Raw genomic sequence first — 24,044 nt, 5'->3', positions numbered from 1 at the left:
TATTTATGTGGTGAATTACGTTTATAGACTTGTGTATGTTGAACCAGCCTTGCATCCCTGGGATGAAGCCTACTTGATCATGGTGGATAAGCTTTTTGATGTGCTGTTGCAATTGGTTAGCCAGTATTTTATTGAAGATTTTTGCATCTATGTTTATTATGGATGTTGGCCTGAAGTTTTCTTTTCTTGCGAGTCTCTGCTGGGTTTTGGTATCAGGATGATGTTGGTCTCATAGAATGATTTGGAAGGATTCCCTCTTTTTGGAGTGTTTGGAATAGTTTCAGAAGGAATGGTACCAGCTCCTCTTTGTATGTCTGGCAGAATTCGGCTGTGAACCCATCTGGACCTGGGCTTTTTTTGGTTGGTAGTGTATTAATTGCTGCCTCACCTTCAGCAAGGAAAGATCTAAAATTGACACTGTATCATCAAAATTGAAAGAGCTAGAGGAGCAAGATCAAAAAAACTCAAAACCTAGCAGAAGACAAGAAATAACTAAGATCAGAGCAGAATTGAAAGAGATAGAGACACAAAAAACCCTTCAAAAAATCAATAAATCCAGGAGCTGGTTTTTCAAAAAGATCAACAAAATAGACCACTAGCCAGATTAATAAAAAAGAAAAGAGAGAATAATAAACGATGCAATAAAAAATGATAAATGAGATATCACCACAGATTCCACAGAAATACAAACCAGCATCAGAGATTACTACAAATTGTGTATTCTACAGGTACTATTTGGCTGACTAAACATCCCTACTAATAGCACTGATGCAAAAGATTATTAATGTTGGGTAGATAGCTTACTACACAGTAGTAGGTTTGAGAAACTTAACTTTGTTTTGTTTCTTAAAGTCTTAGTTTGATAACAATTCAACGTAACATTAGCTGTTTGGTACAAGAGTTCTCCACTCTGGCAGTTGAAAGAAGACTCAGCCCTCACAGCAGTCCCAGCTCTACCACTTGCATTCCTAGGTCTAGCGCAATGAGACAGAGCACTTGCACAAGTCAACTAAGCAATTTGATTACTCATAGACAGCCAGCAAGGATCCCCAGAAATCTAGGATCATGGGGAGGTGGTCCCCCAAGGATAAGGAAAGCTTCCCAGGGTGGATGGAGTCTCATCTGCATGTGCTCCACTTCACAACACAGCTGAGGGACCCCAAAAGCACTCCACTCAGGGTTTGGTACCACTGGGGGCCACTTGGCTCATGTTGCAGAGCACCCTGTTCTAGGAGGAACAGCCTGTTTCAGGATGAGGACAAAGCCCAAGCTGTTCCAGACAGTTCCTTCTTGTCTCAGAATATTGTATTCTCAGCACATTCTGGAGTTATTCTGAAAACCATAGAAGGAGGGATGTAGACTTGGGCTGGCCAAGGCCATTAGGGACCTGCTTTTCTGCAGCTTGCCCTGGCCTGAAATCAGGACAGCTCTGTAAGACTGGTTTCTTTTATGGCAAGGAATGGCCTGAACACAGAATCCTCTATGTAACTGGAATGATGCCTACCTAGTTGGATAAAAACATAATCCTCCAAATAAGATGGCTATTAAGCTTTAGGTTGAACTCTTGAAGAAATTATCATTAGTTTTTATTTCTATTTTTTTATGTTATATTGTTATTGATAATGAATTTATTGTTTCATATAGTTGAGATCACCTCAGAGACTTCATTGACCACAACCCCTGTGTCCTCCACACCTTCATCAACAGGTATGAAAAAACTTGCCTGAGAAACCAGGAGATATGGATGCTGAGGTTCCCAGCATCAGCCCAAGCTAGGTGGAAAGGCATAGGGTCACTTTGGGAGGTAGCTACATATAATAGAAAGAGCTGTAAATTTTTTCACTTTCGAAGTATATGATCTTGGGCAATTTAGGTGTTCTACTTGAGTCAGTTTTCTTTTCTAAATCTGGTGCAATATCCCTTTTCAGAATGGTGGTTGAATACCTTAAAAATGAGAGAACTAATTAATATACAAGAAGTGAATGGTTGAATTCTAGATACACGTTTATATTTAGCTTTCTCCATTATCATAAATTCACGAATTATAGTTGTGAGAGTCGATGTATTAGAAAATCTTAATGCTAATATGGTTATGAACATTCTGGATATCAGGACATAACTATTATCTGTAAACATGCAGTTAAGCCTCTTATGTGTTGCCATAAATCTATTGGTATTTTACATATCTCCATCCCTGAGTTTCATACAATAAAATTACTTTATGAGGCCAGGTGTGATGGCTCAGGCCTGTAATCCCACCACTTTAGGAGGCCAAAGCAGGCGAATCACAAGGTCAGAATTTTGAAACCAGCCTGAGCAACATGATGAAACTCTGTCTCTATTAAAATACAAAAAAATTACCTGGGCATGGTGGCACACACCTGTAATCCCAGCAACTCAGGAGGCTGAGGCAGGAAAATCGCTTGAACCCAGGAGGCAGAGGTTGCAGTGAGCTGATCTCACGCCATTTTACTCCAGCCTAGACAACAGAGAGAGAGTCCATCTCAAAAAAAAAAACAAACGAACGACAACAAAAAAAAAACTTTATGAATAATATGGCCTTGTATGGGATCCTTCCAGAAACTTCTAATATAGAATGGATCCTTCTAAACACCATGGATCCTTTCAGAAACTTCTAATATAGAATTCAAGATAAAACTACCTTTTTCTGAGGGGAGGTTTATAACAAAGATTGGTCATTTGAAACTGAAGGTGATTATGCTTGCTGTCCTGTCCATATGTGCAACACAAGTTTATGTGATAAACAGACTCACATCCAAAAAGGATGAGAGAAATGTCTCTGCTATCAGAGCCAGCCCCATTACTTCTCTTTGTGCCTCCCCAGGAGCCTGGATGGAGGTGAGGCTGCTGAATGGCACAGGAAGGTGCTCAGGCCGCGTGGAGGTTCTTGTCCAGGGCACATGGAGGACCGTGTGTGACGACCTCTGGGACCTGGCCGAGGCCACAGTTGTGTGCCGCCAGCTACAGTGTGGACAGGCTGTGGCAGCCCCGACAGGGTCTCACTTCGGGGCAGGCTCTGGGAAAATCCTGCTGGATGACATGCAGTGTGTGGGCAGTGAGAGCCACCTGGGGCAGTGCGTGCATGGGGACCAGGCTGGGCACAACTGTGGGCACCTGGAGGATGCCAGTGTCATCTGTGCAGGTGAGGGCTGTTACCTCCCAGGACTTCACTATTGTCACAGGCAGCCAACACTAATAGAAGCCACTGGACAATGCATTATAAATAACCTTATAGACTTTGATCTCTTGATTAGGTGCTGATGGTTCTCCAGCCCCCTCCCCCACCACAGGGGCTCAAGTGGCTTCTACATTGGACATGCTCCCAGGTGGGTCTAATCTTTGGGTAGTTTGCTTTGAGTATACTTTTCTTTCCACAAGTCATTTTGTTAAGTCATGGTAGAGCTCCTTCAGGGCTAGAGAAAAAGTCCCCTAGTCCTCTTCCATTTCACAGTCAGAGGGTTCTGTTCATGACAAGTCTGGAGATAAGAATAAACAAAAAATGGAGATGTTTAGGCAACGGAATATTTGTTGCATCAAATAAATCCCATTAGAATGTCTCAATGTTTTTTTGCCAAAAGTTGTTGTTAGAAAATACCAATTGTTTCCAAATAATTCATGAGCTGTAATCTAATTCATGAAACCCTAGGACTGTCTGCACTGGTATGAGGCTGTTACCTCTCCTGGATGTCACTCCTTTGATATCTTTTCAGAAATATTCAACTCATATTCTCAGACGTCATTGAGCATAATATTGTAATAGCACTGTAGACCACAGCATGTTGATTTATTTGATCATCAGGTGCTGTCAATTCACTGGGTCCCACTCCAACCACAGAACCTGAAGCTGCCACCCCATCATACGCACCATCAGGTTGGTCCAATCTTTTCTTGGTTCTTTTGCATTGTTGCTTTTCCTCCATAGAATGTCTCTTTCTTAAGCCAAGATTGCAGGGCCTTTGCACCACATAACTTCCAGGGCTCCACCTTGCTAGAATGTATTGTGCATTGCATCCTCATGCGCATGAGGGAATGGTGGTCCCTGGAGTCATATAGCTAGGTGATCCTACATTGTTGAGTCACTCTAGGATTAAGAGAGTTAACAATCATTCCACATTACAGCACACCATACAGAGGGACACAGAGCAGAAAGGAAACAAGCTTCTCATTCATTCCATCATCTGGATTTCTTAAATAATTCCTGAACTTGCCCAAACTATGCCTGCACATTGGAAATTTTAGTTGTCTCCAAATGGTTTAGGAGCTCAGTCAATTTAAACAAAATCAGGATTGAATTGATATCCTCCAAGATACATGTATAGTGATCAGAATAGGTATTAAAAACTGCTTATAGCTTTAAAATGCTAAATATTTGCATTGTTATTATGTAGCATCCTCTTAATTTTGAGAATCTGAAAAAAGCAGAAATAAGTAGTTGGAAGAGGATGCAGGAAACATAAAAAACACTCTTCCTCCCTCTGTAGATATTTGATAGGAGAGCAATGAAGCCCCTTCCCTTCAGTACATGATAACATGGACAACAGAACAGAACAATGATTAGTGAAATTCCCATGGTGGGGGCCACACACTCACAGTAGCACCTTCTTTGCCCAGACTGGAGCTGACCGCCAGCTGCTTCACTTTCAGGAAAACAACTCTGTATATTTTTTTCTTTTTCTTTTTTTTTTTTTTTTTTGAGACAGAGTCTCACTCTGTCACCCAGGCTGGAGTGCAATGGTGTGATCTTGGCTCACTGCAACCTCCGCCTCCCAGGTTCAAGCAATTATCCTGCCTCAACTTCTCAAGTAGCTGGGATTACAGGCACCTGCCACCATGCCTGGATAATTTTTATATTTTTAGTAGAGGCAAGGTTTCATCATGTTGGCCAGGCTGGTCTCGAACTCCTGACCTCAGGTGATCTGCCTACCTCGGCCTCCCATAGTGCTGGATTACAGGCATGACCCATCAAGCCCTACCAATTCTGTACATTTCTGACATATTAAGATTGATTTTACATTGTATTATATGACCAACTGAAAAAAAGAAACATATGGTTATTTCTTTTTCTACTCCAACTGACTTTAAACAGCCAGTTTGATGATTTAACTACCTTTGGAGGCCTGCTCCCAAACTATTTTAAATAATCACAGTAATGAAGAGAGTATTCAGTAGTTTTGATTTACATACATATATAAAGACTATTATGAAAAGTATCAAACTCACTGACAAATGCTGAGAATAGTACAGTGAGCCCTAGGATACCAACTATCAAGTTTTGTGAAATCCTAATATTTGCCCTAATTGTTTGAGAGCCTTTTTAAAAGGAAACAACAAATACCTGATTGCTATTTAGGAGTTAATATGACAAAAAGGGCTGCCTTAATGCCCCATGTGGCTTAGCTCCTCAGAGCCCAGGTACAGCCACCAAAGATCCAGATGGAAACCAAAACATTCAGTCATTTCATTGACTGCCATGTCCATGTATTGCTCCAAAAAGAAGAAGAGGAAACCATCCACAGACGGTTTTGTGAGCACTTCACAGGCTAGAGTGTACAGCCCAACGGTGTGTCCTCAAAGTATTGGCACTTTTCATTTCACTGTGGCAACTGATATCTAATGTTGAATGAGGTGGCAGGGAAGGAGATATGGGAGCCACCAAAACCCTGACAGACACACTGGAACCAGCAGTTCTCTTGGGCTTATAGTCAGAAGTTCACATTCTCCTGTGTAGCCATGAGGAATCTAGCAGTGAAGGAGGCCTCTCTTTGTTTTGCATTCACAGGTCAAGCACTGTCATTAGCTGTGCCTACCTCAGAGCCCACTGTGCTTCCCCCAACTCCTCCTCCAACAGGTCAGTTAGCATTCGTTTTATGGGGAAAAGGAACCATGTGCCCAGCACTGGGCCAGTGCCTTCCCAGACCTAAAGCCACGCTAAGTGCTAACCATACTCCTGCAAATTTTCCTTGCCTCTGGAGGAGATGAGTCAGAAATTGATGCTACATATTTGACTGTGACCTTCAGGTCATGTCTATTTTCAAACTTTTATCTTTCTCAGGTTGGGTTTAGGGAATGTCCTAACTATTAGGGCTGTCTCTCTTTGTGCCTGTGACAGGTGCTGGATTATCTGCAACCACAGCCATAACAGAGCCTGCAGCCCTGCCATCCACAGCCATGCCTCTGGCAGGTAAGTGCTTGGGAGCCACCACTGGAAGGAGCTCACATTTATGAAACAACCATAATGTGATAAGCAGAGAATCAGATGCTGTCACTAATCTATGCTCACAACCACCTACAAGTGTTATCCTACCCCTCCCCCAACCTCACTGTTTCATAAAATGAGACACAGAAAATTTTCCTAGCATCACCCAACTAGAATGTGCCAGAGCCAAGATTTGGGCACAAATGTCGGACTCCAAACCCATGTGACTCTGCTTAGCCAGCTGCCTTTGATGGTAGGACAGTATTCTCCAAAGCTACCTTTGGGCTATTGGGAAGAGAACATGCTTACAAGCCTAATTGCTATGTCCCAGGTACATCAAGACTATAACCAAGAAATCAGGGAGTCAGCTGTGAGTGGTCACCTACTCTAATGCTTTTAATATAAAATTCCTAATTTATATTTTTCCCTATGACAGTTAGGCAAGATTTATCCTTTTAGTTTACCTGATACTGTATATCAGGTATGAACACAAATCCCAGTATCTTCCTTTCTCACCGGGGTGGAACTGCCTGTACATCTGTTTTACAAAGAAAGAAAGCTCGTTGTAGCATTCTGACACTTTAATGCTGGTTCTGCAGTAACTCACATCAGTAGTAACTCAATGTGTCTAGGTCAAGCCTAATGGTGTGCGTGCATGTCTGCGTTTTGAATAAATACTACAGTGGCAGTTTAAGGCTGTGTAGATGCGCTAAACTAGATTTACAGTCATTCTGCTCCCTCCTCAAAAAACATCACACAGCAGGCAGAGGTCTCTCATCTGTTTCAGGCCTCCACTTGGGCCACTTTTTGACATTCTGAGCCCCTAGAAACTTTTGCCTACAGGGACCCCTACCTCCATAAAAAAAGTATATTTATATACACACAGATATGTATGTATATGTTCTATTTTGTGGTTGTGTTTATATAAAGACTATATTATAGTCATTTCTTCTGATTTTAAAACAAATGAAGACATGTTTGGGGGCCCTTAAAGATCACATGGACCCCAGGCACTGTGCCTGCCATGTCTGATGGAGGTGCCTCTATCCTGCTCTTCTGAATTCTTCCAAGTAATGAACACATGCAGACCCACTGGACTTCAGCACCGCCAGGACTTTTCGGGAGAAAGAACATAATGCATTTGCCCACCATGAGACTGCTTCAAATCAGGGCATAGGGGAGGATTCTGACTTACCTCATAACCACCTTGGGGGCAGAACGGATGGACTGTGGTGAGAGCTGTGCTAACCCTATGCCCTCCTAGGAGCTGAGACGTAGTAGGCAGTCTGCCCTGTTGTCAGTAGTGCTGCAGAGTGAGCTGGCCCCATTTTTTGGACACAGGTTGCTTGCAGGATCTTTGTTGAGAAAAGACGTTCATCTGGATTTTTTTTTTTTTAATTGAGATGGAGTCTCGCTCTGTCACTGAGGTTAGAGTGCAGTAGCACAGTCTCAGCTCACTGCAACCTCCACCTCCCGGGTTCAAGTGATTCTCCTGCCTCAGCCTCTCGAGTAGCTGGGATTACAGGTGTGTGCCACCATGCCTGGCCAATTTTTTGTATTTTCAGTAGAGACTAGGTTTCGCCATCTTGGCCAGGCTGGTCTCAAACTCCTGACCTCGTGATCCACCTGCCTCGGCCTCCCAAAGTGCTGGGATTACAGGTGTGAGCCACCGTGCCCAGCCAAGAGGTTCATCTTTTATGCATAGTTCCTGACAGGGTTGAGTTGAGAACAGGAGGTCATGGTCATGCTGGATAATGTGAGCAGGAGTGGGTTGTTTGTGAAATGGAGGCTGCAAGCCCAGAACAATTTGAGCCTTTAAAGGGGTGATTGACCTAGAATCCCAGGAAATTTTCCTCACCTTCTCTTCTGAGCATGATCTACTTACAATTATCATCACAACTCACATTTCCACTACATTTTTTCCTCACATATATTTTCTAACAACCCATATGTTAGACATGAGAAATATTTCTGCATTGGATAATTGACGTTAGGTGATAGTGTATTGTATTTCACTGCTGCTCCTATTTTGTAAGCTAGAGCGCTGTTAATATAATGAGACACAGACTCTCAAACTTTTTGTTTAAGAAATCTAACAGAGTAGTAGGTCTATATTTTACTCTTCCTGTTGGCTTAAGAAAGAAACCTCACCAGTGTTTCTAGAAAGTTCTAGAACACATAATGTCAATATAAGTATCATGATCAGGGCAACAAATTACTAAATAAAACAACCATCAGAATTCCAGATTTTTTTAGAGGTTTAATGATTACATTCACTAGACAGAGAAATAATTCTCCTTTGTTTTCTCCATTCTATCACTGATTAAAGCCCTTAAGGTGAAAACTCTTTTTTTATAGAGCCTTGCACATAATAGGCATTAAGTGAATATTCTGTGGTTTAAAGTATAACTGTGTTGGCAGCAAAGAAAAGAATGTCTTTAATGCTAGAAAGAATGCTCTATAATCTCCAGTCTGTCATGGGACACTCTCCCATACCGAGGCGACTTCCACAGAAAGACTAGCCAGCATCCATTGGGACATGGCTGGGAGGACCCCCCAGGTCAGGGGTCCTCTGGAGTTCTTGTGCCACGTGTGGGCTGAAGGGACATGTGTAAGTTGGGAGCCCAGGGATCTGGTGTTATCTCTCTAGAAGTCTGATGCAGCTGCTCACCAGGGTCTTCTGGCCTCCTTGAGGTACTTCCAGGAAGTAGGAGTTCTAACTCACATTTTCCAAGACCCATAGAACCTTCTATCTGCCGAACCGAGAGGAAATACCTTTTTAGTTACACATAAAGTTACAATAAGCACTTCTCTCCCTCAAACCTTCTTTTCTTCCTTGATCTCAGGTCTTTGAAAACCAAAGCCAGAGCATCCTACAGTCTCTATCAGCTCTCTACTCTGCATGTAACCTGACCCAGGCAAGAGGCACAGGGCTCAGCTTCAGAGAGGGAAGGAGAAGGGTAACTTCAGAGTGGAAAATACATATAACAAAGTTCACTGGCCTTAGAAAGTCACATGGAATATTAACCAATCTACCCAGTTCCAATTCACATTGCCACTTTGACCCTGAAAAAGTTAACTTGGACTTTCTGAGTCTCACTTTCTTCTTGTGCAAAACAGCGGTAATAATAGACCCAACAAGAGAGATGTAATGGTCAAATAAGATCAAGCTTGTAAAGTATTTAGGATGGGACCTGCTATTGGTAATGACCACGAAATGTGAGTGGTAGAAATTATTATTATTATTGTTACTATTACTCTTCCTATGAAATAATATCATATGAAGATACAAGTATTATGACATCAGCAGTATATCAGCCCAACATAAAGGCCACTCTCCAGTGCCCCTCCCTCTTGTGCCTCCCTAGGAGCCTGGATGGAGGTGAGGCTGCTGAATGGCACAGGGAGGTGCTCAGGCCATGTGGAGGTTCTCATCCAGGGCACATGGGGGACTGTATGTGATGACCTCTGAGACCTGGCCAAGGCTGCCATTGTGTACCGCCAGCTGCAGTGTGGCCAGGCCGTGGCAGCCCCCTTGGGGGCCCACTTTGGGGCAGGCTCTGGGAAGATCTTACTGGATGACGTACAGTGTGTGGGCAGTGAGAGCCACCTGGGGCAGTGTATGCATGGGGACCAGGCCAGGCACAACTGTGGGCACCTGGAGGATGCCAGTGTCATCTGCAAAGGTAAGGGGCTATTTCCTTAAAAAGAAGTAATTTCTTGGTTTTCCCTTTGAATAATACTCAGTGATTGATTTTACTAAGTATTATATTACAAATAGCACTGTAAATGTTAGCATGTTGATTTCTTTTGATCATCAGGTGCTGGCAATTCACCAGGTCCCACTCCATTCACAGAACCTGAAGCTGTCACTTCATCATACACACCATTGGGTTGGTTCAATTTGCTTTGTAGCTTTTCCTCCATAGAATGTCTCTTGCATAAGCCAAGACAGCACAGACTTTCCATTGCACAATTCCCAGGACCCTATCTTCCTAGAATACATTGTGCATTTCATCCTCATGCAGGTGGTCACATGTCATATGCAAATGGTGGTCTCTAAGGTCTTACAGCTTGGTGGTCCTACATGGTTGAGTCACTCCAGGGTTGGAAGATTTAACAATTATTTCACCTCACACTACACCATAGAGAGGGGCACACAGCAAAAGGGAAAGAAGACTCAAGGGGGAAGGGAAGTATGAGAAATCGATTCTCATCTGTCACCTAGACTTAAAAATTCCTGAACTTGCCTGACAATAGATACATTGGAAATGCTTAGTCATCTCTAAATGGTTCAGGGGCTTAGTCATTGAAATAATGTCGGTTAAACTTGAATCCATATCTCTCTAATGCACACATGCTGGTCCAAACAAGTTAGTTTTATAGATTTGCTAGTCAGTGGACACTCATATTCTCATTATGATGCATATTCTTAATTTCAAGAGTCTAAAAATGGGGTGATTCTCTAATATATCATTGGAAGAGAACACAGAGCTTGAAAGAACAGACTATTTCTCCTTCTCTATACGTTTGATAGGAGAGTGGTAAGACCAGTCCTCATGCAAGATGGAAACAGAAAGAAGATGAGAGAAATCCCATTGATGAGGTGGCACACAAACTCACATATGAAACATAGATAAAGGAGTCAATTCATTAGTAGAAATTCTATCTAGGACATTGCAACCCTAAATGTTTATTCACCTTAAAACACAACTTCAAAATACATGAAGCATAAACTAATAGAATGACAAGGGGGCATAAATATTTTTTTATTCTTGGAAATAGAATCCACTTTTTCTCTTATTAGCAGACACACCACATTTTGATTACTGCTAGAATGGTGTTACTTTTAACCTATCTGGATCTATTTATTTATTTATTGAGATGGAGTCTCGCTCTGTTGCCCAGACTAGAGTGCAGTGGTGTGATCTCAACTCACTGCAACCTCTGCTTCTTGGGTGCAAGCAATTCTTCTGCTTCAGCCTCCTGAGTAGCTGGGATTATAGGTGCACACCACCACACCTGGCTAATTTTTTGTATTTTTAGTAGAGATGGGGTTTTGCCATGTTGGCCAGGCTGATCTCATACTCCTGGCTCCAAGTGGTCTACCTACTTCAGCCTCCTAAAGTGCTGTAATTACAAGCATGAGCCACTGTGCCCAGCTGTGTGTTTAAATTTAAAGTGGAGTTCTTTTAGGTAGCATATACTTGGGTTTTGGTTCTTTAAAATCCTGTTTGAAAATCTCTGCCTTTTATTTGAGGTGTTTAGACCATTTGTATTTAATATGATGACTGACAAATACAGCTTACTAGTTATTCATTGCTATATAACAAATTACCCAAAATTTTGCATTTTAAAATGACAGATATTTATTAGCTCGGTTTCTGTAAGTCACATACCTTATTAGCTTAGCTGGGTGGTCCTGACTCAGGGTCTTTCATGAGGTTATAGTCAAGCAGTCAACCAGGGGTACAGTCAAGAATCACACAGGGCTTTTTTCTGAGTTCACTTACATGATTTATTGGTGTCTTTTATTCCTCATGTGCTCTTTTACTTAGGACTTGAGTTTTTTGTTGGCTTCTAACTGTAGGCTTCCCTCAATTCCTTGCCACTTCCACCATAGCAAGTGATGAGAGAGAGACAGAGAGAGTGCTCAAGACAGAATCCACAGTCTTTTATAATTCAGTCTCAGAAGTGACATCATTACTTTTGCTGTATACTATTGCCCAAAAGTGAGTTTTTAAGTCCCATCCAAAACATAGGGAGGGAAATCAAATCCTACCTTTCAAAGGAAGAAGTATCAAATAATTTGTGAGTATGTTTTTAAAATCGCCACTGTTAAGTTTAAATCTACCATTTTGATAATTATTTAAATTTACTATTTTGCTAATTGTTTTCTATTCGTTCCACCTGTTCTTTTTTACGATGTTTTTGTCTTCTCTTTATCTGGAATTTATTTTTCCATTATGTCTACCTTTTTTTGTCTACTCGGTATAACTGTTTTTAAGTGGTTACTTTAGGATTCAAAATAAGCGTCTTTTCTATGTGGCATCCTTTTTCTTCTGACCGAAAAACTACCTTTAACACATCCTAAGGTCTATTGATGACAAATTATTTCACCTTTTCTGTGCCTGAAAGCATCTTTATGTCATAATCATTTTTAAAAGATCATTTTCCTGGGTATAGAAATCTAGGTTGACCTTTTTGTTTCAATGTTTTAAAGATGTTATTTTGCTGTTGTCAGAATTTCATTCTTTCTGTCAAGCAGTATATTGTCATTATCACCTTTTCCCTCTGTATACAATGTTTCATTTCCAGCTGCTTTTAAGATATGCTATTTATCATGAATTCTAATGTATTTGATTATATCATACCTTGGGATAGTTTTCTTCATGTTTCTTCTGGTTGAAGTTCATTGAGTTTCATGAATCTGTGGTTCACAGTTTTTACAAATTTAGGAGTTTATCTCTTCAAATATTTTGTTTCCATCTTTTCTCCTCTCCCTTATGGACTCCAATTAAATATAGGTTACTTGAAGTTGTCTCACAATTCACTGATGCTCTACTCATTTTTTTTAGTCTTTTTCACCATGGCATTTAGCTTTGGGTATGTCTTCAAGTTCACTTATTTTTTTCTCTGCAATATCTAATCTGCTGTTAATCATATCCAGTGTATTTCTCATCTCAGGCATTATTGTTTTCTTCTTGAGAAGTTTAATTTGCATCTTTTTTATATCTTACATATCCCTACTTTTCATGTTCCATCTTTCCTCTACCTTCTTGATTGTATGATATAATTATGGTTTTCATGCCCTAGTGTACAAATTATATTATTTTTACCATTTATTGGCCTCTTTACACAAATTTATTTTTCCCATTACGAGCCATAGTTTCCTGCTTCTTTACATCCTTGGCAATTTTATAGTGGATGCCAGATGTTGCCATTTACCATTTTGAGTACGAGTTATTGTTTATTCTCAATCTTACTTTAAATCACTCAAGTTACTTGGAAACAGTTTGATCCTTTTAAGCCTTGTGATTAAGTTTTGTTAGGTAGGAGTAGAAGGACATTTAGTATGGAGCTAATTTTCCCCACTACTAGACAATACCCTTCTGATTACCATACCTAATGCCTCATGGATTACCTGGTTTCACTTTGGCTAGTAGGAACAGGAACTATTCCAATCCCTGTGCAATCACCAAAGATTGTTCCCCCTACTCTTTTTAGGTAGTTCTTACCTTGGTCTTGGGCATTTTCTCCACATACGTCTGCTGATTAGTACTCAGATAAAAACTTGAGAGAGACTCTCTGAAAATCTTTGGAGCTCTCTCTGTGGACAGCCTCCAGTACTTCCCAGTGAACTCCAGCCACTTTGTTGTCCCTTAATTTTCAGATCCATCTTTTGAAGGAGTCTGCCAGGATCCACCTGGGTTCCCCTTCCCTCTGTTGTACACTGGAACTCTAATTAATAACCTAGGGTAATTATAGGATTCCCTATGTTTATTTACTCTTTCTTAGTGACTACTCTCCTGTGCTCCCTGTTGTCCAAGATTGGAAAGCCATAATTTAATGTATTTTGTCCAATTTCTTAGTTTTTCATGTAGGATGGTAAATCTGTACCCAATTATGGTAGTTTTCTATTGCTGCCGTAACGAACTGCCACAAACTTAGCAGCTCTAAACACCATCAATGTGTCATTTTTATAGTTCTATAAGTCATAAGTCCAGTGGGCTTAGCTGGTCTGTTTCAAGTCTTAAAAGGCAAAATCATGATGCCAGTAGAAATCTGAAGGAGAATCTATTTCCAGGATCATTGGGGTTGTTGGCATAATTCAGTTACAGACAGTTGTACAACTGCCTAGTCCCTGATTCCCTGCTGACTGCTGGGTAGGAGTTGCTCTCAGATTTTAGAAGCCACTCACATTCCCTAGCTCATAACCCCATCATCTTAAAGCTTGTACCAATGAGCCAAGTCATCCCATGCTTTAAATGTCTCCTGCCTCTTCTCCTGCTATACCTCTCTGATTTCAGTGAGAAAAGATTCTCTGCTTTTAAGAGCTCATGTGATTAGATTGGATGCACCCAGATAATCCAAGATAATCTCCCACTTTGTAATCTGTAACCTTAATCACAACTGTAAAGTCTCTTCTGCCTTATCATGTAACCTATTTGTAGATTCCAGTGATTAAAACGTAGACATCTTAAGGAAGTCAATATTTAACCTTCTATACCAGTTACCACAACTGAGATGGAAGTCAAAGTTAGATTATTATAAAATGTATTAAAAAACAATGAGAAATGTCAAGAGTAGTATACTGAACACTTGAGTACTCACTAGTAGATTCTATCAAATATTAATATTTTGTTATAATTATTTTAGATTTTTAGTAAAACAGTACAGTAATTGAATGATATTTTATGAGTTAATAGGATAGAAATGGAGACTGTCTTATTTTGTTATGTGAGCCTCCCGCAGTTTAAGCGACTAAGAGTCCAAATATATTCAGCAAAAAACTAGAAATAAGCCAAAAGCTTCAATCATTTAACTAAATATATCTGGTTTGTTCCTAAAAGAAATAGAAAATCCAGAATTTAATTTGTGGGTGTTTAAAGGGTTAGAATGTACTAATTGGAAGTTCTAAAAGTGCTGGATTTTCCATCCTATTATGCCCTAACTAGTGATAGATGAATGTGGTAGAGAAGGGAGAGTGAATGATCCCCCCTACTTGAACCTGCCCCTTGGGAAGCCAACCAAAACACTGACAGGACATATTTGAACCCAGACATTGCTTCTGGGCTTGTGGTCAGAAGTTGTTTTTTCCATGCGTAGCTAGGAGGTATCTAGCAGTGAACAAGGCCTCTCTTTGTTTTATACTTACAGGTCAAGCACTGTTATTAGCTGCGCCCACCACAAAGCCTGCTGTGCTTCTCTCAACCCTCTCTCTAACGGGTCAGTTGGCATTTGTTCTATGGGGTATGGGGAAAGGGAACCATGTTCCAAGCCCTGGGCTTGTTCCTTCCCATACCTGAAGCCACACTGAATGCTGACCACACTCCTGCTCTGAGAAGCTAAGTCAGGAGCTGATGCTGCATATTTGACTGTGTCTATTTTCAAAAATTCATCTTTCCAGAGTTGGGTTTAGAGGATGTTCTAACTATTAGGGATGCCTCTGTTTGTCCCTATGACAGGTGATGAATTATCTGCAACCATAGCCACAACAGAGGCTGTGACCCTGACATCCACACCCATGCCCCCAGCAGGTAAGTCTTTTGGAAAATGGGGGAAGGAGCTAACATTTATGAAACAACCATGAGGTCATAAGCAGAGAAGTAGATGCTTTCATGTAACCAACATCTCATTTTATGCTTACACAAATCTACAAGAAAAGTTACCTCTACTCCACCCTCATTTTTTATATAGAAAGACAGATAAAATTAATTTACCTAGAATTAATCGACTAGAAAATGGTAGAGTAAGGATTTGAGCACATACTCTTAGGTCCTAATCCCATATACCTCTACTTGGACAAACGCTTCTGAGGGAGAAAATATTAGAGGGAGAGAAACTTCTGGCAAACCTGATTGCTAAGACCTAAGACCCAGATACGTTAAGACCTCAATTTAGAAATTGTAAAGGCTGATGTCTTTCAAATTGTCTGTGTGTTGTCTTTTGTTTTCTCTGAAACCTTTTAGGACCTTTCTCTGTTCCTTGTGTTTTGAGTTTCCATGATGTTTTACCTTGGTCTGAGTCTTTTTTCACACATTATTCTACACACTCCACTTAAGCTTTTAGGCTAGAGATGCATATTCTTCCATTCTTGCAAATTTTCTTGAATTATTTGGTAGGACCAACTTCCCTTTGTTAACCAGATGAAACACTTGTGCATATTTTCTACTGATCTTAACCAAGAGCCAAAGACTTACTTCATCTTACAAGTCTTCTTTCTAGTTCATCTTGCAAGATGTCCAGATGACCTCCCTGAGGAAAGAAATGTACTCTGTGATTGGCTCCACAGAGCCTTCTTAACCTGTAGGCTCAAACTGTAGGGACTGGCATGCACAGCTTCTTACCAGCAAAGAGCAGCATCCAAGCTCCCTAAGTGGTGCAAGCCTGCAGGAAATTCCGTACACCAGGAAAGAAAATAAAACTCACCCTAAATATGTTAGTCCCCATCTGTATTAGGACTAGTTCCATTTTCTTGCCTTTTACTGTATATGTGGGTTGAAGGTATAGAAGAATGATCAATGTCACCTTTGTATGGCACCTGTAACACCTGAATTGCTAGCTTCCAATCAGCATAACCACACACAATTGAACCTAGTCAATTTAACAAGATAATACTCTGTGATTCGGGACACTTGATATTTACAAATTGTCTCCATACACATGATTTAATTTGATCCTAATAATATCCAGTGAAGTTGCCGACACAGAGGCTATCTCCATTTCTCAGATGATGAAACTAAGGCTTAAAGAAGCAAAAGAGCTTTATTTTTCTTACAACTTGCTTGCTGCGCTCCTTAAGAAAACATATTGACACATAGTAGGTGTTAAGTTAATGGTGCCAATGTTTACTCCAGTATTTCAAACATCCAGCTACCTGACATGAAATTGAAAAATGGGAAGTCGATACAAGCCATCCAACATTTATGCTTGATAATAAATCATCAGGCTGATTGCTGCCAGATTCTAAACCACATGTTCAAATAAGTGTGATATCAGTCTTCTGAGAAATGCCACACAGATAATGAAGTCAGTACTTCCTTTCATATTTTTTACCTGGGGACACTTTCTGTCCATAGTACTTCACTCCTGTGATAATTCAGCTAATAAACACCAAATGCAATGGTCCCTGATGTCTGTCTTTCTACAGAGTCAAACACGTATAAAGTTTAAATTTAGATGAATACTTAAGAATGTAGAGCAAAAATTCTGAGTTGAATTTCCTCCTTATTTCCATATTTTTACATTGGAAAGAAGACAAAATGGGCAATAAAAATGTTAGACTTCATACAGTTACCTTATTTTACCTGAATCTTTTTTCGGTAAGAAATAAGCTTCCAGAGGAAGTTTGATAAACTAAATTAAAAAAAAAAAAAAAAGAAAAGAAAGAAGGAAAGAAAGAAATGAGCTGGTTAGGGTTACGGTCTTCGAAGACATGTAGACCTCACTTCAAATCCCAGTTCAGACACTTCCAAGCAGTGAGCTTCTGGGCAAGCAACTCACTCTCCCTGAGTCTTTGTTTCTGTATTTATAAAATAGGAGGAAATAGTCCATCCCTCATTTGGTGGTCATGAAGTCAAAACGAGGTCACTCAGGCAGAGCATTTGACCTAGCACCTGGCAAAGAGATAGCATATGATAAATGCCATCTTAGCTACTGTCTTGTTTTGTCTCCATTACAGCTCCAGAGTCATTTGCTGCCCCTGGAGCAACAAAACCCACAATTCATGGTAAGCCCCTACTGCAAGGCACAGAAACACCTGGACTTAAAGTGCTAGAGCACTGGGCTGGAAGGACTTTCATGAACATCTGGCCCACCTCCTCTGACCTCACCCCAACCCCATGTCCCCAACATCAGTCCTGACCTGGACCCATCGAATGTCTGAGTTCTCTCTGCAATATCTGCCCAAGTCCCAGACTGTGAGACATCTGTATATTGCATTTGAATATTACTACTTAGCTAATTGAAATATCTAAAAGGATAGTTAGGGATTACATAGGGTACTGTATGTAAAGTTCTTAGCAACCAGTCCTCTGACTATCCTGGCATGTGTGTGCATATTCACACACATGCGCACACACACAGACACAATTATTACATTCACTGAGGTATTCAGGTTTTTACTATGGCCATGTAGTAAGCACTTACACATGTGCCAGGCACAGCGAGAGAACACAGAAAGAAGTCAGACGCAGGGGCAGCAGCAGCAGCAATGGCCCCTAACATTAACTGAGTACTTACTATGCACCAGGCACTGTGTCAAGCTTATAACATGCATTATCTCATTTGTTCCTCTTGGTTATTATTCCCGCTTTACAAGCTAGGCAGCTGAGGCTTAGGGAGCTTGTATAACTTGTCCTGTTCTAAGTCTACAAGTGATGCTCTTAACCACTCCACCTATTGGTCCCTGCCCCAAATATGTCTATTATCCAGTAAGGATGTCAAACACACACTTAGGCCACCACCGTCAATGTAGGTGATGGGAAGTGCCATGAAAGGCATACAGAACATAAAAGGGTGTATCGCTACTTCTGCCATATTCTATTGGCCAAAGCAAGTCAAATCTCAGGAGCCCAGAATCAAGGAGTGGGAAAATAAGTTCACCCTTTTCATAGGAGGGGCTGCAATGCAACATTGTTAAGAGCATAAGGAAGAGAAGAAGTTTGGCTGTTTTGGTAAACAATCTACCCGAGGCAAGCTGTCTTAAAATAGAGTGTGGATAAGGAAGACATTTATAGGCTTCTTGGGGCAGACAGGTCTGGGGAATGACATGGTATCTCTTGTGGCAGCATAACCATATGTGTAGCAAAGTCATGGGAGATAAGGAGAGCTGGGCTGGGTAGACGACAGTCCAGTCATCCACTGGCAGAGGGGCAGCTATCACCCTCTGCCTGCTTTGTTCTCCCCCAGGAGGCTGGGCCCCTGTGCGCCTGGTGAGCAGCCACGGAAGATGTGCGGGTCGTGTGGAACTTTTCTACCAGGGAGTCTGGGGGACCGTTTGTGATGACCTCTGGGACCTTCCAGAAGCAAACATCATCTGCAGGCAGCTGGAATGTGGCTGGGCCATTTCAGCCCCGGGTGAGGCCCACTTTGGGGAAGGTTCTGGGAGGATTCTCCTTGACAACGTACACTGCAGAGGAGACGAGCAGCACCTTGGGGAATGCTCCCATGTCGGCTGGTTTTCCCACAACTGTGTTCACGGGGAAGATGCCAGTGTGATCTGCTCAGGTAAACCCCTGCTCCCTTCCCTGGTGGGGCCCCCACTTCAGTTCATTTCAAGAGAATACTTCTCAAGGGACAGTGTAAAAATAACTATTGAAAATGAACCAGTGCTTGATTCACTCACCGCAGATGTCTTCATCTCTCACACTTACAGATGCTGAATATTCAACTGTCACGCCACCAGGTAGGGAAGGTGATGTTAATACATGCAGCTTATCAAAATCTCAGGGAAGAAGCTCTGCTAGAAATGGGATGTGTCTTGCTCTCCAAGCCGGGGGAGTGGCTGTGAGTTGTGGAATCCCCGGATTGTCCTGCAGGAGAGCTGGACAGTGCCTTAGAATCATCTAGTCCAGCCTCTCCTCCCACTCCACTGTGCATTTGGTATACCAGAAGTAGATTTTCATTTTCTCAGGTTTCTACACTTGATCTTAGCCAAAAGGCCAAGAAGTGATTATTTCTCAGACTTCTAGGTAATACTTTTGGTTTGCCAGCTCTGAGATTTGCAGAGGGGATGGCAATGAGAAATGGATGGGCGGGTGGCAGGCAGTTAAGATATGAGAGATGGTAAAAAGTACTTCCTGCCCAGTAGTAAATGGCTAGTGGACCTGGTCTGGGCAAAGTGAGCTGATTCCACTTCTACTCCCTCTTTGCCTCAGCCTTCCTGGTGCAGCTCTGGTCTCACAGAGCTTCCACTGCTGTTGGCTTTACCATGCACTCCCAACCCCAGCACCCAGAGTTTTCCATGCCAGTGCCCTCTCCCTCATCAGACCCCCTGGTCCTTTGATGCCCTGGTCTCAGCCAGCTCTCAGTCAGAGAGTGAGTTATGAACAAAGCTGATTTGATAGGGTCTGGAAAAGCTTCCTTCACATTTCTTCCTGGGTTGTCAGCTCTAGCAGGTGAGATGGAATTGGTCCAGGGAGAGGATCTCCAATGGGGGGTGGGTGCTGAGCTGAGTGCCGCTTACAGGAGAGATGTTGGGCCATGGAGGAGAATCCACAGCATCTTTAGGTCCTGACTCAGAGTCTTTGGGCAGCACCAGATCAGAAGAATCAGTGACTCAGTGCTTCTCCTTATTCTTACAGCACAACCTCGTAAGTCTCTACCCTTGAGTTGCCTGGGAAGAAGCTCCAGATGCCAGAATTTTATGTCTTCAGTTTTCTTAAACCTCAAATTTAAAAATCTCTTATTTGCACATATGCAAGAGAATAATGCATCAAAGTCTTGGAACAATATAGATCAGTGCTTCTTTCTTCTTCCACATTAAAATTGCCTCCACATTTAGGCCTCTCCTCCAGAGACTCTGATTCAGTAGATTTAGGGGTGACCCAGATAGTATATTTTTTGCAAGCTCCTCAGGACTCTCATGTGCAGACCTCAGTGCCGGGTGATGGCCATATACTGCTGACATTTTCATATTTTAAGTAAGTCCTAAGCATGTCCTTTATGTGTTTGACAGGTCACCCATTAGCTGCCCTGGCAAGGACAGTGGGCACAGGTAAGACTTTTGTGTCCTTTGCTACCTTGATCATCATCTTCTAGCTCTAGCCCTGATGTGATCCTTCAAGGAAATTGAGTCAAAGTTCTACTGCCCTGTCTGGGTCTCCCCTCTCAACCTGTGTTCTGGGAGACAAGCTGAGTAACAAATGCCAGTAAATTTATGGTTCTAATTCCACTTCTGTCTAGTAAAAGAACAAAGTCCAGATAATCAAGTGATGCTAGCTGTCTGGTCTCCCAGCATGGACACCATGAGTGAAGGGCAGACATGCAGCCATTAACAGAGCAATGTTTCCAGGGTGGTACCCAAGGCCATGATTTGAGAGGGCTCCCACCATGAGCACATTTTTCTTCACCTTTTCCCCTTCTCTGACAATCTCCATCCTCCTTCTATTCTTTCTTTTTCAACTGCCATTTTTTCCTCTGCTCTTGCTTATGTCTTGGGCCTTCAGAAATTCACTGAACTTTTTCTAGCGCCACTTGGGGACAAAGGGCTGAAATGCCACTGTTGCAAGGACAGCCTGGCTGGTCCTTTTACACACAGCTAGATGACCAGGGCCAATGGAGTTTAGGTCCAGTTCTTAAACATCCCGAAAATCTGATGGAGCCAGCTGTTTCTATTGCCACAGCATCACCTTTAATTCAAGATTGAATGTTGGACAGATGCATAGACAGAGAAGCAGAACAGACAGACAGTGGGTAGATAAACAAATTGTCACGTGGGCAGACAGGTAGATACAAAATCTTATCGGTATTAGGTGTATTCCAGGGGTGGCTGACTAAGGGCAACTTCTTTGTACTTAATAGTAAGTTTTTAAGAATGCAATTTGAATAAATTATAACTGATAGTGGATGGACTCTGTCTTCCACAGAGGCTCCACATTGGCTCAGGTTAATTGGGAAACTGAAGCAGTACTTTACTCATTACTACTAGTTACTGTACAAAAGTCAAAGCTACAGAGCCCACAACTAGGGGGTAACCAGAGAAAAACATTCTGGCTGATATTGCATAATAGCTTTTTCCAGCAAGCCCATGTAGATGGCAGAATTCTCAAAAGAGATGAGAGATGTTTTAAAATTCAAATGCACTTACCCTCTAATTTCTAAATCTGCAAGACTTTTTAGACTAGTTGATACTTCTGATGCATCCTAAGACATACTCACAAAGTAATAACAAATAAAATCTTCTTTGGAAATAGTTTTTTTTTTTTTTAAGAAAAGATGTGAATTAAGAAACAATTGAAATTCTAAAATATATTTCTACATTTAGAAAAATCTCGGTGTGGTGGCATTATTACTAACTCATCTGGAGCGATTAGGAATCCCCCACAGAATGAAATGCATGACAATATCACTTGCGTGTGGGAAATTAAGGCGAATGCATCTGATCATATACTGCTGGCATTTCCACATCTTGAGTAAGTCCTAAGCTGTTATGTACGTACTTAGCTACTTTGTGTAGCTTTTTGACTCTGATGTCTTGGGCTGCTTCCAGGGGCACATCTCATGCCAGCCTCCTCTTTCCCCTTCCATTTAAAATCCCGTTCCCTTAAAGCAATGGCTCTCAGAGGGAAAAGGTAGGATCAAAGGAACCCGTGCTATGTTTAAATGGCTGACAGGCTTTCACCCTTATCTCTAGCACCTTTATAGTAACAAAATGAAGCATCTGCCTCACAGCAGGCCTCTAAGGTCTTCTGATGAGGAAACTGAGAGGCATCCATGGTGTTTGCTTCCCCAGTCTCGACTGCACCAATGAGTATTTTGAAATCCTGGATGGTCCTCCATCCTCAACAAAGTCATTGGGAAAGACCTGCTCTGGCTTCCGCCCCACCTACGTCTCCTCCTCCAGCTCAATGACCCTCGTGTATTTCCGAAGCTTCAACAACCTAGGAAAAAACTTCATTGCTTATTATTATTCTGCAACCAAAGGTGAGAATAATGGTAAAGAGCAACAATTCTAGAGCTGGACTCTCTGCCTGGGTGTGAGTCACCATCCTATCACTTACCCTGTGACCTTGGGCAAGCAGCTTGACCTCTCCCAGCCTCCATTCCTTTCCTATGCAATGGGGACAACAAGGGACCCTGACTTTCTAGGTTTATTGTGAGGGTTGCATGCAATGAGGTAAGTTTAAAACTTCGCAAAGTGATGACACATCATAAATGCTTGATAATGGGTTGCTTTATTGTGAGCTTTTTCATTCTACATCAACATCTCGTCACAGTCAGCCCATTAGAAGGTTATTTCTGAAGTTACTCTGAATCTAGTACTAGGTAGGTGTTTTAGGACCTGCAGAAAAAGTTGTAGTCCCAGGATGTACAACCAAGAGGATGTTTAAGGCAAATACATGATAAGAGTAGAGGACAAATAGAAACCCTAGATGAAGGCAAACAATGGAACAGATAAATATACTAGAATATGCTAAATTGACATATGCATGCACCTCTGCAAAAGACATTAGGAAAGACAGAAAGTGCAATATAGGTTAAAAGTATTAAGGAAACATTGAGGGGAAATGGCCTCTAAAGCTGGCTGAGTTAAAGGTAGAGAAGGTAAGATAGCACATCAGGTGAGGGAACAGCATGGCCTAGAGATAGGAAATATAAAATGTGTGACAAGAAGGCAGGACCAAGACAAGGTTGCCTGTTGAAGTGCAAGGTACTCAGGGTTAGGCAATTATAACAACAACAGTGATCAAAATGCTCAAAATAGCAGCTAACATTTACTGAATCCCTATTGTATGCCAGGCAGCGTTTTAAGTACTTCATGTGTGTTATCCTCACACAGACCCATGGTTCTTCCCCTTTTACAGATGAGAAAACTGAGGCTTAGGAGGTTCAGTAATTACGTGAGGTCCTGCATGATTTACCACTAAGAGAAAACAGGCAGAGCTCATGAAACTGCAAATAACTAGTATCCGCTTTTTCCAAAACATTGTTCAAAACAATCTCTTGTATTTTACCAAGTGCCAGGGTGACTCACTGAGCAAGTTTTGAAAACATGCTGTAAAACACAAAGGAGATGCTCTGTGTGCCAAAGCAGACAATGAACAATCACCGTAATTGGCATTAAATGGCTATTGACGATGTATTTCCTTGTATTTGCAGAGGCAATGTTGCAGACCCCACATCTAATCAGTGAGTCATGTTCATGCTATTACTCAAATTTCACCCCTAATTTCTTCTTGTGTCCCCCTCCAAGTGCTTTTACCATCATTATTTGCTCTGTCTCTCATAGATGATCCTAGGTCCCTGTATAAATCTTCTGTAGATGAGAGATTCCATCTGCACTGTTTGTGTGCTAGTATGATGTCTATTTACACGCAAACCAAGTTATGCCTCCCAACAGTTGAGTCTCTGTATATTGATAATCGTTGGTTTTATTTCCCTT

The 24,044-nt window shown here is 41.6% G+C and overlaps 1 protein-coding gene across 10 annotated transcripts in view; it reads left to right on the top strand.

Annotated features, from left to right (window-relative positions):
- Positions 1–24,044, top strand: part of LOC108282120 (putative DMBT1-like protein) — a 72,668-nt gene that overhangs the window by 27,624 nt on the left and 21,000 nt on the right. For 7 of the 10 annotated variants that reach the window (XM_037727637.1, XM_037727636.1, XM_037727631.1 and 4 more), the window contains exons 11-20: positions 1,645–1,707; positions 3,276–3,347; positions 5,801–5,869; positions 6,131–6,202; positions 10,039–10,107; positions 15,095–15,166; positions 15,406–15,477; positions 21,927–22,074; positions 22,395–22,585; positions 23,762–23,791. In XM_037727637.1, coding sequence (XP_037583565.1) covers positions 1,645–1,707; positions 3,276–3,347; positions 5,801–5,869; positions 6,131–6,202; positions 10,039–10,107; positions 15,095–15,166; positions 15,406–15,477; positions 21,927–22,074; positions 22,395–22,585; positions 23,762–23,791 — 858 coding nt within the window. Of the gene's footprint in view, positions 1–1,644; positions 1,708–3,275; positions 3,348–5,800; positions 5,870–6,130; positions 6,203–9,691; positions 9,904–10,038; positions 10,108–15,094; positions 15,167–15,405; positions 15,478–21,926; positions 22,075–22,394; positions 22,586–23,761; positions 23,792–24,044 lie in introns of those variants that run through there. The other 3 variants (XM_037727633.1, XM_037727634.1, XM_017497904.2) reach the window with 3 other exon arrangements.

Source organism: Cebus imitator, unplaced genomic scaffold (genome assembly GCF_001604975.1).
Source record: "Cebus imitator isolate Cc_AM_T3 unplaced genomic scaffold, Cebus_imitator-1.0 Scaffold235, whole genome shotgun sequence".
Taxonomy (NCBI): Eukaryota; Metazoa; Chordata; class Mammalia; order Primates; family Cebidae; genus Cebus; species Cebus imitator.
This window is presented reverse-complemented; position numbering and strand designations above follow the sequence as displayed.